The 13096-nt window shown below is 42.7% G+C and overlaps 1 protein-coding gene across 1 annotated transcript in view; it reads right to left on the bottom strand.

Moving 5' to 3' along the window:
* The window catches only part of snd1 (staphylococcal nuclease and tudor domain containing 1), a 169609-nt gene that overhangs the window by 16218 nt on the left and 140295 nt on the right, over positions 1 to 13096 (bottom strand). Inside the window, exons 19-21 of the mRNA XM_069164812.1 lie at positions 5436 to 5559; positions 3442 to 3511; positions 1166 to 1279 (exon numbers count right to left, since the gene is read on the bottom strand). Of these exons, the coding sequence (XP_069020913.1) occupies positions 1166 to 1279; positions 3442 to 3511; positions 5436 to 5559 (308 nt within the window). The remainder of the gene's footprint in view (positions 1 to 1165; positions 1280 to 3441; positions 3512 to 5435; positions 5560 to 13096) is intronic.

Below are 13096 nucleotides of genomic sequence, written 5' to 3' on the forward strand. Positions count from 1 at the left end.
CTTCATCACCCGACTCATGAGATTACCTGGTAATGTTTTACCTCATTGATACTTCCATCATACATTTTTAAGTTATATTTTCAAACACAACACAACATTAAATAAGCAACAACTATCAGAATGACCATATTAAAAACTCTTTTACATTCAGTACGCTGTCGTGCTGCAACTAGTAACATGACAGCTGGTTGCCGGTCGTCATTGTGACGCAGGACGCTTTGTCTGGCACAAAAAACAAAACAAAAACAAAACCAAAAATGGAGCACCTATGGTTTACACCGCTACACGTAAAGCCCGATAAATGAACTAATAAATACACGACAGCCTCTAAATGGACCATAACAAAGAATCCACACCTCTTTGAAACCATTTCAAAAAGGGTCTGAACACCACCAAGGCAGGATTTATTGAAAGACTGTTGCATTAGAAAGCATTCACTTCAAATAGATGCACAAAATAGCAGCAAGTTAAACAAGTCACGCCTATTGTGAGTACTATTGTGCGTACTGTATATTAAAAAACACACACACACACACACACACACACACACAGAGAGAGAGAGAGCAAGAGCGAGAGACAAACAGGTGCTACAAGTGGCCACCAGAGGTTGAGTAAACACATGCGGATGTAAACAAGAGGATGCAGAAAAACACAGAAAATGCTGCTCCGCTGCCAGATGGACAACAATGGACACACACACACACACACACACACACACACACACACACACACACACACACAAACACACACACACGGATGGTTTTTTATCTAGATGTGTGAGTCCAGCCTTGTTTAAGAAATGAAGTATACTTTTCCAAGTTGTTCATAAAACAACATATCAGCTGGTAAGTCAATTGTTCTAAAATTTTTCTGCAACAAAGTAAATCAATGAATTTGTCAATGTTCTGTTGATGTGTGTGTGTGTGTATGTGCAGCATACAATATGTACGAGCATAATTTTCACCAACACTTGTCTGGAATGAAAACCGGACCCTGTCTGTCAGTTACAGACTCATCACCCGGCGTGATAAGTGAAACTCAAACAGTTTTCATGCCAGGAAAGTCAACTTTGAAAAGCTGGCAGAAAATGAGTGAAGGAGCTGATATCTCAAAGTTAATTTTCAAGCTTTGAGCTGCGACACACATCTGCTCGCTGCGCACTTACGTCCTGTGGGACATGGATGTAGGCGAAGGCATACTCGGTGGCCTGTGCTGGCAGGGTCCTGGTGCTGAAGGCAGGAGGTATGGCAGCCAGGCGGGTGGACGACACAACTTCTCTCTGGAGGAGGATGAAAGAGGGACAAAAATAAGACCCGATATAGAAAAAGGTTTTAAGATGTTTTCTGTTGTTGATCATATGGAGACAAAGGTTTGTTTTTTGTTTTTGTATTATTAATACTTCGTGCAAATACTGTGAAGTAAGTTACAGTTCAGTATTTTTGGAAATTCAGTTACATTACAGATGCGTAAAAACAGAAACCGGTAAGAAGGTTGTTGACAGCTTGTAATCACTGTTCATTTGGAGAGTTTTTGGCATTACGGCGTGCATCTCTCGAATAAAATGCTTCTGCAAATGACAGACGGCCTTAAACAAAGCGCAACTCGTCCTCAGGCTGATAACCACCCTGAAACTCGTAATGTATTTCTAGTTCTCTTTAATTCTTCATCAATTCTGCATTCTGCGTGCCACTTTAACCATCATAGCTTACAATTGTGAAAAGAAAGACGGAGGCCATTTTGTAGCTTAACAGCTGCATGTATGTCACTTTATAATCATTTTTACAGCTTTTTCGACACCAGTACTGAGGCCCCTTGCATGTAGCTCAATTATCTCGAGCTTAGCTAGACGTTAACGAGTAAAGACGACAACAGATGTCCAATTTACAGTTGACTCGTCAAGATTAAAAAAAAAAAAAAAAAAGAAGTCACAAGTGCTTAAAGATATTGATCGTTTTAATCAAAGAGTTCCAACTTGTTTTAAAACAGCGGGACAGACAATAACTCTGGTTTAGGAATCACATTGTATGAATTCATTACCTGCAGTTACAGCTTGTGTCGTGGCCATATAGTAATCTACAGTGCTATACGGCAGTCTGCCTACAGTGCTGTAATTTGATTTGATTCCCAAGTTAAAAAAAAAAAAAAAAAAAAAAAAAACTACATTTAGAAGAACTGTGTGCTGCATTTCAATGTTATGAAGCAATAAAGCTGACACATCCTGACGGGTAAAAGCCCATGTGAGCAATGGCCAATCACTGATCGCCATAAGGCTACACAGTGATGGAAAGTCAGACAAATGCAGCTGTTAGAAGTGGGGAGTTAATTTAATGACCCCCATATCCGAGGTTAATGTGTTCATTGGACTGTACAGTCTAGACAAGAGAATACCTTGAACATTTATGATGGGCAAAATGTTGAGATTTATTGATGCCACGTTAGACTTTGACAGCACTGTAAATGTGAGCTTTAAAAATGGAATGACAAAAGTGCTCTGCTGTGATTGCTAATGATCACATAATAATTCCGGTAGTGGCCTGTACCTAAGAGAGGTGGCGCCACTGTCAGCTAATAGCTCGTGACACAGAGGCACGAAATCAAGGCAACACTGACTCAACCTGAAATGATGCAAAACTACAAAATATGAGGCAGATATCAGCTAGATTTTTTTTTCTTCCCTTCTTTTTTTTTTTGTGTGCCAGGTCGACCTCGGAGAATCACACTTTCAGCAACATGCCAGTATGCATCGCATCTGCCAGCCAAACCTCGATCTGTCCCCCACTCTGAGGTCAGTCACACACTGCGCTGCTCCGCTGCACCACGAGAAATCTCCTGAACGGTGGGATATGTGTGTATGCGTGTGTGTGCGTGTGAGGCTGCATGAGCCACTTGGTGATGCAAGCCTGTGTGAGCATGTGGGCAGAGGCCCAATAACACACTCACAAGGATGTAGTGCCTACGTCATGACAGAGTAAAAATAAAATAATAATAATAAAAATAAAAAAAAATAAAAATAATAATAATAATATAACAACACATCTAGAGAGAGGGGAGCTCTGTTTTTGTCATTCTTATGAGAGGAATACAAATAATCCACTCACTTGAAGTATTTGCTTCAGTCATAACCATAAAAGGAAAACAAACAAGGGGGCATTGTATTTGTCCAAAAAGAAAACAAAACAACTCCAGCTGAAAGCACACTGAAGGCTTCTTTGAACATAGAAATAAGCAAACAGCTGGTGACTGAGGAGACGCAAGAAGATAAATCCCCCCCCCCCCCCTTCGGATGCTCGGCCGCTTCCGGCTGTGGGTTCGGCCTCAGCAAAACTTTACTAATGTCACCATGTTTTAATGATGATGCTGCAACCTTCGCACTCTTTTACACCTCCCACAAACACTTAATCACACGTACGCACACAAATTCACGGTGACAAAGTTACTCACATTGCCGTAATCAATGTAGAAGACGTGAACCTTTGCCGGTGACTCAACTTTCTCCACTCTGGCTCTGTACCTGCAGCAGTAGAAGCATAATTGAGAGAGAGACGGAGACAAAGGGGAGAGGGGGTGGGGGAGAGTGGGGGGAGGGAGAGAGAGAGAGAGAGAGAGAGAGAGAGAGAGAAAGAGAGAGAGAGAGAGAGAGAGAAAACAGAGCGCAGGGAAAACAGAGATGAAGACAGAGGGCACAAGAGGAAAAGGAGATGAGTAAATGATTCTGTGCTTATTTCCCTGGGGAGAAGGTGTTGGAGGATCTGTCTGTTGTGATCGGGGGAGAGGACGAGCAGGCCGGGGGAGTGAAGGGAGGGCAGAGAGAGAGAGAGAGAGAGAGAGAGAGAGAGAGAGAGAGAGAGAGAGAGAGAGAGAGAGGGGATCTATCAGGACATGGCAGGGCTGTGAAAATTCCACAGAGGCCTCCCTGCAATAAAAGTCAGAAATTTAAACCTATTTTTGCCTTGTAGCAAATAACTTTAGTGCATTAAGCGCTAATCACAGAACCCAGCAGTTTCACTTTCTGCATTTCAATGGAAATAAATGTGATGTTACAAGGACGTACCAATCAGTGACAAATTAAAGGAAAAAAATAAAATAAAAATAGAATAAAGTGCCCGAGTAATGGCCCGATCCTTCTTGGGAATTCATACAGAAGCTAACTGCTGACAAGAGCAAGGATGAGAAAGAGCGAGAGACCGAGTGTGAGTGACTGATGAAGAGGCGTTTTCTTTCTTTTTCTATTCACTTTGACTCTGTGGCGTTCTGAGAGGCCTTGAAAGGCGACGGATTACTAATTAGCCCCCGAATGAAACGATTCGACATTCCACATGCATCACAGAGTACCAAAATATGGACACAGAACAATGCAAACATGAACGTAATTAGCTTTCTGAATAATATGGGTTGGTAAAAAAAAAAAAGAAAGAAAAAAAGACCAAAATCGTAGACATTTGCCACCTGGAGCAGAATTATTGTTTTACTCACTGACTTTTCTCTTTTTTTTTAAAATAACAAACAATAGGTTTACAGCAGATGGCCTGTTTAAAATGCTCACAGACTTATTTTGGTGGCTTGAGCAGGAAACGTACTTTTATTTTTGCCCTCAAAAAGCAGGCTAAGAAGAATGAGGGAAGGAAGGAAGAATGAAAGGACAGCACCTGTGTCGGGTGAACATTTGGTTTTTAATCAGTTTCGTGAGCTTTTTTTTTTTTTCCCCTCTCTCCGTCACCTTGACAGACTCTCTCTCCCTCCCTCGATCACTGTGACTTCTATCTGTCCCTGTGACCATCTGTAAACTTCCAACATCCAGTGAGGACACTACATGAGGAGGTGTGTATGTGTGTTACTGTCAAGCAACTGCTGATTCTAAAGGGCCAGAGAAGTGGCAGCGAGCTAATTACACCCTGTGGGTGTCTGCAGTCAACGCATCACAGGCTTAAATAGAGACAAGGTACAAATGAAATGTCAGCTACCCCTGAGAAGAAGAAAAAAACAAAAAACAAAAACTAACTACAAGCACGTATGTGCATCACCACGTTATATGAAATTTCCTAGTAGTTGTAGCGGATATTATCCAGTATTAATAAAGCACAAGCTATCAGGTAAGAGTACCAATATGTGGCCTTCATTAGTGTAAAAAACAATATGAAGCACCAGAGATTGTAGAACAATCCTAATATTGAGTCGGTGACCCATCGTAGATAAGTAACCGTATCATGACACTGATGAATAAACCACTTTTAATGTGGATCAATCGGATGTGGCTGACACCCCATCCTCTTCATGGGGGTCAGTATCAGTGTCAATACAGATCGGGTGATTCAAAACATCTCCGTCTGCTCTGAGCTGTTAGGGTTTCAAAATGGTCATTTAGAGACCAACGGTGTTGCTAGTGTGCTGAAGCTAATGTGAGGCTGTCGAATACAAGAAGTGAAAGGAACTCTCACCATTCACCGTCGGCAAACTTGGCTATGCAGTAGTCCCCTCGGCGCGCGACGTGCGATCCTTCCACAGGCGGCTGCGCAGCGATCTCTGCTCTCATGGTCTCCATCAGACTCTCCAGCTGGCCTCCTGATGGGAACACGCAAGAACTCAGTTTACAAATCGAGTGTGATTTGTTTTTGTTCTTTTCTTCAAATTGCATTTCCTTACATCACTGTAGCCCATTTTACTTTGACACTGACGTCTTTGCTGCGTTTCCTCCATTTTACCTCAAAATAAAATGAGTTTCCGCTCTCCTCGGAGAAGTTGTTGCAAATATTCAACTTTGATGTGTAAAATGGATCTAAAAATCCCATTTAATTCTCTACAGAGTTCGTCTCTCCACAGGTGCAAGCTTCTTTGCTCTCATTTGCATGTTGGCTGTATGTGATTGACAGAGGTGGCAGAATCAGAAAAGGAACACACTTGTATCTTGCCCCATGCAGAGCAACTCAATAAGCATATGAATATCAATGAAAGACAGTCTGACGCAACTTTGCAAAGCACGCTTGTGCTTCTTGCATGCAGACACTGACTGCGAATTTGCCCGAGGGTTGTTTATGCTGCCTGTAAACGAACGATGGTGCTACTCCTAATAATTGTTCTGCCTCGTGTTATGAATTAATTAATTACTTTGTTGCCTGCGGCAGTATAATAAGACCCGTAGTTAAGAGTTAAATTGAATCCCTGCCTTGATTCAAATGGACAAAAACAATACAAACCCATCTTAGTGGAAAAAAAAAAAAAAAAAAAAAAAAACTTATAAAAATGTATAAAAAGGTTAAAAGCCATGTTAATCCCTTTCGAGACTGAAACCAAAAATGATCAGCGGTTTTTGTAGCTGTTAACCAATTGCTGGTTTGATCCCGGGGAGAAACGGACCTAAAGAGTCAAGCGAGTCGCCTCTCCCAACGGGCCTTTGTGCCCTATCAAGCCATTACATCATGCGCGGCAAACCTATTATGGAGGATTGAAGGCGAGAACGTGGCTGTCGATACGGTGGGAGTTAAGAGAAATCAGATCGTGAGCCATCGCTTCATGGATCCAATGACTGCAGTTAAGTGGCAGCCTTATTTGCACCCATCAGTAGCAATTGGGGAGCTGATTGTGAACACCACCAAGTATGTGAATCTTCGAGAGAGAGAGAGAGAGAGACACTTTCCTGATGTTTGTGTACTATGTGGAGTATTTGTTTGCGTGTCGAGGAGTATGTTTACGCACACGCGTCTATTTAGTGTTCCAAGTGGCTGCGTGTTTGTGTGTGCAGCCGCATGAAGTGTGTTGAAGCAATTGCAGCAGCTAGTTTAGTAAAGTGGCCCACATGAAATTCTATGGTGGTATTTTTAGAGGCCATTTTCACTAATAAACCACCTGGAGGGGTGTGGGGGAGTGCGAGGGGAGGGGGGGGGGGGAGTTGTGGGAAGGGGGGCCAGAATCATGGGTAATGGGGCATCTTCAACCAAATGAATTCACAAAATAGAAAAGCAAACTGAGGCCAAACCAAAATCGAATTACATATTCAGTGATGTGAAAATATATGAGGCAATAAAAGGTAAAGTAAGGATGCTCTCAAAAAAATAAAGCCATGAATATTTTCTTATAAATTAATTTCATACAATGCGCAGTAAACGGGGAAAAAAACGTATTTGGTGTGATAGTGTTGTATATATTTAAATACATACAGTTTTATAACAGCAGTTACACTAATATGGATTTGCTGTACTTCTGCATTAACTGCATATTTAAACCTCAAGAAGAAAAGACGTTTTTAAACCTCAAAGCTTGATTTCTTCTGGACAAATGCTGCTACTTGACCATGCGCTTAAGTGACACTGGTCAGAAATGCTTTTCATGCAGGGATGAGGGACATAGAAATGATCTTAAAGTTGTAGTGATGCATCCAAATCTGCCAGTAAAAAAGGAAATAACACGAACACTTTTAAAAAATGCGGATGCTGGTAAAAGAGTTATTCTCCGCGTTATACGAGGTTATAGACATTAATACAGTGGAATAAAAATGTATATCCAACTCGGTTCTTACACCTTGTTCCTTTGTAGTCGTTACAAATAAAAAAGTAAACAAACTGGCACAAAGCTGGTGTCAAAAATGGTACAATTCAAATTATGTACACAGGGTTAAAAAAAAACAAAAAAACAAACACTGTGTTCTATCTCCTCACATATCTTCAATCCAGTCAAAACAAAAACAAAACAACATTCAATCTGCCGTTTGATTTGTCGGTAATGCACATACAGCATGCCAGCCTTAAGTAAAAAAACAAGACAGAGAAGAAACCTCATTCTCTTAGGATGAAAACTCAGGTTTCACTGGAACCACTTTTTTGCAGCGACATGTTATCTCCCACTAACCTGCTTCTTTTTTTTTTTTTTTCTCGTGTGTGTGTGCAAAATTTGTAATTCCTGCTTACTATGCATGTTACTATCAAACCAACAGCTTGGAGGCAGGCACTGTGCACACCTTTATACTTCTGTACTGCTGCTGTGAGTTGTCATTAACACCTAATATTATTTATGCTTGTGGAGAACAAGAAAATATAAATAATGATGGTGTTTTCCCACGGTTATCTGTGCTGAGACAGGCAGGCAGCCGCCAACCAACAGCAGACAGGAAACCTTCATTTGCATGATGTCAGACTTGGGAGGAAAAAAAAACCCAACAACAACAAAAAAAAACACCAAAGGAAAAGGATAAAAAGGGGGATTTAAGAGTGTGAAGGAAAAGCTGGGAGCTCAGTTTGATTGGGAGGGGTCAGGGGTAGGGGTGTCCAAACAGCTCATTGGCCACCCACTGCTACACCGATTGCTGATGAGTGCAGTGAGGGGAAGAGAAGCATTACTGCACACAGGCACACACACACGGACACACACACACACACACACACACACACACGGACACACACACACACACGGACACACACACACACCAAACAGACGCGTCCTCAGCGTTTTGTAGAGAAAGCAGTTTTTAGAAAACATGTCAGATGAATTGCCTCCCGAGCACCTTGCCTCAAACACACACACACACACACACACACACACACACACACACACACACACACACACACACACACACACACACACAGGGGGTGTGGTTGCATCATTATACTCCAGCTTTTTGCCGCTGTGGCTTGGTGCAGAATTTGTAGAATGGCAGCGAACTACGGCCGTCACAGTCAGCCATCTCCTTGATTTATTAATCTAATTAAAAAAAAGTTAGTGTGTGCCCTCCTTCTTGGTCTGTATGTGTGTGCATTTAATTGAAAAGGCTTTATTCATATGAATGGTATTTACAATATTGATGATAGGATCGTTCACACGGTGAGAAGGTTCCTTGTTTGCTGATGGTCAGTTGATATGAACGTCAAATCTCTGCTTGGTACAAGCCTGCACTTTACAGGATTCACGGCTTGAGGAGGAGTGTCTTTATACAGACTGGGTAAAGAACTGTTGATCTGACATGTGCAATCCCAAAAGTATATCTACAATATAGTGCTGATGGGCTTTTTACAGCCTGTCACCTTCATTTTCTCTGCTGTTTGGTGCGGCATCTGTTCAGAGTCCCTTGTTTTTTTTCCCTGATATCTCAGGAAAAGGAACTTGGACTTTTCTATGCTGTTTCACAGGTTTACTTTGTGCATGGTAGATTGATACACGGGGTTGTGCAGTCAAAGGACACGTTATGAATCATCATGTGAATTCCTGTCACACTTTAACAAAAGATCCATATCAAAGTCTGACTGATGGGAATTCTTGTTCATTATTTTCCTAGAAAAACTGATGCTGTCTTTTTGTAATTTGGTTATATATATATTTTTTTCTCTTCACTTTCAGCTCCTTAAACTTGCCACATTGACAGCTTCAGTCCAGACTAGACTCGGGCAGCCTCCTGATAGAAGAGTAAACTGACCCCTTTAATTCATACACCTGTCTTCCCTGTTTGCCTCTGAGCATTTCATAACATGCATTTCCACATCCCCACACTCCAAAGTGTGTTTGATTTAGTATGCAGAGTGCAACTCGTGTATTAGTATTACTCTGCGCTGGGATTTAAAGGTCTAATTAGCTGTGCGGGGCCCTCTTGGATCTTGGATTATCAGAAACGCTTTATCTAAATGTCCGGGTTTAAGTCCCGGATTGTCCGGAGAGAATCTTTCACGGGGTGTCAAAATGCACATCACACAACACAAAGAAATAAATAGAAAAAGAAAAACCAGGTGCGTGCAAGGAATTGCACATACATAGCGACGATTAAGACTGTACACCGACTGCAATCAGAGTGGAAGGAAACTAAAATAAACTTTACATGCTGCAGGTGAGCACGGAGACAAACAAATCGGCCATCTGGCGCGAATAGAGCGAACCCTTACGCAAGTGAAGTGCAGCATCCCAGTGAAATTGGGAGTGAATAGGAACAGTAACACGAGGAAGGAGGTACGGCGAGGACACACTGCATTACAGAGGCAGATTTCTATTTAATGTTGGCATAAAGACAAATAGATATCTGCATGCAGAAGGGGTAAACCATGTCGAGCGTGAGTGCTCATTTTGTGTTGAAGGCAGAGCCAAAGCGATGATCCAAAAAGCAGCCAAACCACTGACTGTGTCTGATGCCGGCCAATTTCTTTCCGTCTTCATCTCTTTATTCCTCTGATTTTTTTTTTTCTTCCTCTCCCTCATTTTGTAATTTGTTTATACACCATTATGGCTGCAGCTGTTTGTAAATCATATATAATTACATTTTGAATGCCCAGCGCAGTACGAGGGAGCGATTAGGCTTTAAAACAAGAAAACAATAGAGAAGGTAAGGGGGGGGATGGGGGGGGAGGAGAGAGAGAGAGAGAGAGAGAGAGAGAGAGAGAGAGAGGGAGAGAGGGACAACAGTTTTACAGGTTGGTTATGATCGCATGTGATTATTTTGTGGCACACGGTGTGTAAGCAGAAACAAGGGGGTAACAAAAAAAGCAATGAAAACAGTGAATCAAGTGGCCTTTCACCACACATCCCAAGGCTCTACTGGATTCTATTAAGCTGTTTACGAAAGCCATTAAACCACAGAAAGGTAAATAATCACAATATGGCAGAGGCCAAGAGAGCAACGGCTGCTTATGAAAGCATTCCAATTTCCTGGTTTAGAAGAATGAAGGAATTAAGAGTCCAAGTGGAGTGCATCTGTGAAAAGGACAACTGCCGGAGAAACGAGCGATTTGGAAAGGATCCGGAAACATGAACCTAGCTGTAATTGACTCTAATGCATGGGGTGGGGGGGGGGGGGGGATGGGGAGGGAAGGCAGGCAACATTTAGAAGAGAGAGACGCAATCTAACTGAAACTGACGAACAAAAAAATGTTCCGCATCGGCGTTCTCTGGCTCCTCTGGGAAAGCACTTCCCTTTGTTTTGCGCGCCCTTTTCCTGGCCGGACGCGTGGGTGCTGCCATCGGCTCCCGTCGGAGACATTCACGGCGGCTGAGCAGAGCGCGGCGCTTTAGCTGTTCGCCTGTTCGTTTGGAGTGTTAACTATGCATGAGGCTCGGACGGGCTTCATCCTCTGGGGTGGAGGAATGGCTGCGTTTCGGGACATGCAGGCATCCCTTTAAAGGTTAGAGTCCGCAATGACAAACAACAAAGGCACGGCCTCAGTATAGCAGGTACCGGCTTGGGAGGGAGCGAATACACGCACACACGCGCGCACACGCACAGCTGTTATGAGTCTAATGCACCCCCCCCCCCCCCCCCCCCCCCCCCCCCCCCCGCCCCCCCCCCCCCCCCCCACACACACACACCCCTTTGGTCAACAAAGAACCAGCGCTCACCTGGGGATGTTTGTACATTTTCTAGAGACACAGTGTGACAAGAAGGGAGCCAAGACAAGAGAAAGGCCATTTACTCCCTTTCCTGAGTGATGTTTAAAGTGGTGTCAGCATCTGCCGAGCGTTGAAGGAGGCCGCTATAAAAACAAATGATCCCCCCTGCTTGACTAATGCTGCTCCACTCCCACTAGACAGGGTTATGGATTATATCTCATGCGATACCCCTCCACCGCCACCAATTACCCTCTTCCATTCTGCCCTTCCCGGCAGTCTGGAGCCTTTTACAGCAAATTACTGTTTCTGTAATTGGAAAAGCCATCACTGAAGAATCTAAACAGAGAAAGCATCTGCGGCTCTCCTTTTCGCATCCGTCTCTCCTGCTCCTCTCTCTGCCACCTATCGAGCCTCGGTGGCTGCAGCTCGTGCCCTGATTTGATTGTGAGGAGTCCAAATATACTCGGAAGATGGCCCCTTGTTCCCAAAACGTCCACGCGTTTCTGTGCATTTGGCCAATTCTAATGAGAACCCCTGTTTGGACCCGTAAGTGGCTCACCACTGTGAAAAGCGCCATTCAGCTCTAGGTAACGGACCCAGACATCGACATTAGAGCAAATCACGGTTGCTAGGAGAGTGAAGAGTGCGGACAAAAACGCTTATTTTCCATCTGAAATTCAAAAGCCCCTCCCCGCCTCAAACCGACAGGTGAGCTGACCTTTTAGAGGCTAAGTTGCATATCTGATTTAATAATGAATGCTTTGGGAGGGTGGGGAGATCATCTAGGCAGGGTCTGACCTCTAAATATTGAATCTGCTGCAGTGGCAGGGAGCTGGGAAAGTGAAAAACAACAGCGTCGGCCGCTGCGTCTGCTGCAACTTTCATTCACCTGCCTTGGCTACTTGGTACGGTGTAGGTATGTGGTCGAACACGGCCTTGTACACACTTCAAATAAATTAAACATGAAACATAAAAGGCAGATGGACGAGGATATACGGATGCACTCCGGGTTAAGGCGTCAAAGAAATAAATACCATTCTTTTTTCAGCCTGAGACACAGTACGGTCTAATTACATGGCAACAAATTCTAAGACTAGACAGAATTGAATATTTAAATTAATATGGTATTGCAAACAAGCAGCTTTAGCTTGGATATGATTGCATACACATTTGGAGAACACTATAGCAATTACAGTCCATCTCCTCTAATTTGACAGGACTATTAAACTGTTCATCATAATCGTTATTACAATAGTCACATTTAGCACTTTGATGCTTTTTTTGTGGTCTTTTGCCTGAAAACTCGAGTTCATTTTTGCACTGCACAATTAGTTCCTTTACTTCATTGTCTTAATTAGACTGTTCAACAGAGAACTCACACGATTAATAAAAAATTACTTTCTCACATTCTTTTGAAAAAATAAAATAAAAAAATTAGTGTCATAACGCTCTGGTGTAGGAGTTAATTATCTCAATCCCCAGCTGACTCTGGCTCAATGCCCACAGTGCCACAGAGAGACATTTCATCCAAAATGATAAATAAATAAATAGTTCAGGCAAGCCTTGCAATAACCATTTCGAAATGTGCACCCTTGTCTTTTTTAATAAGCTCTATTCTATAATGTAATCATCACTTGGCTGCCTTGACATGACATCCAATTAATGGGCCACTCAGCCTGATCAATATGAATTGGTACGGTAATTCTTGTGTTCTCTTACTGAAATCAACACAGAAGGGACAAGTGAATAATCCAATATAAAAAATCTCCACGAGCACGAAAGAAAACAAAGACATGCGAAAACA

Source organism: Embiotoca jacksoni, unplaced genomic scaffold (genome assembly GCF_022577435.1).
Source record: "Embiotoca jacksoni isolate LCO1_2020_lvr unplaced genomic scaffold, fEmbJac1.0.p SCAF_32, whole genome shotgun sequence".
NCBI lineage: Eukaryota > Metazoa > Chordata > Actinopteri > Embiotocidae > Embiotoca > Embiotoca jacksoni.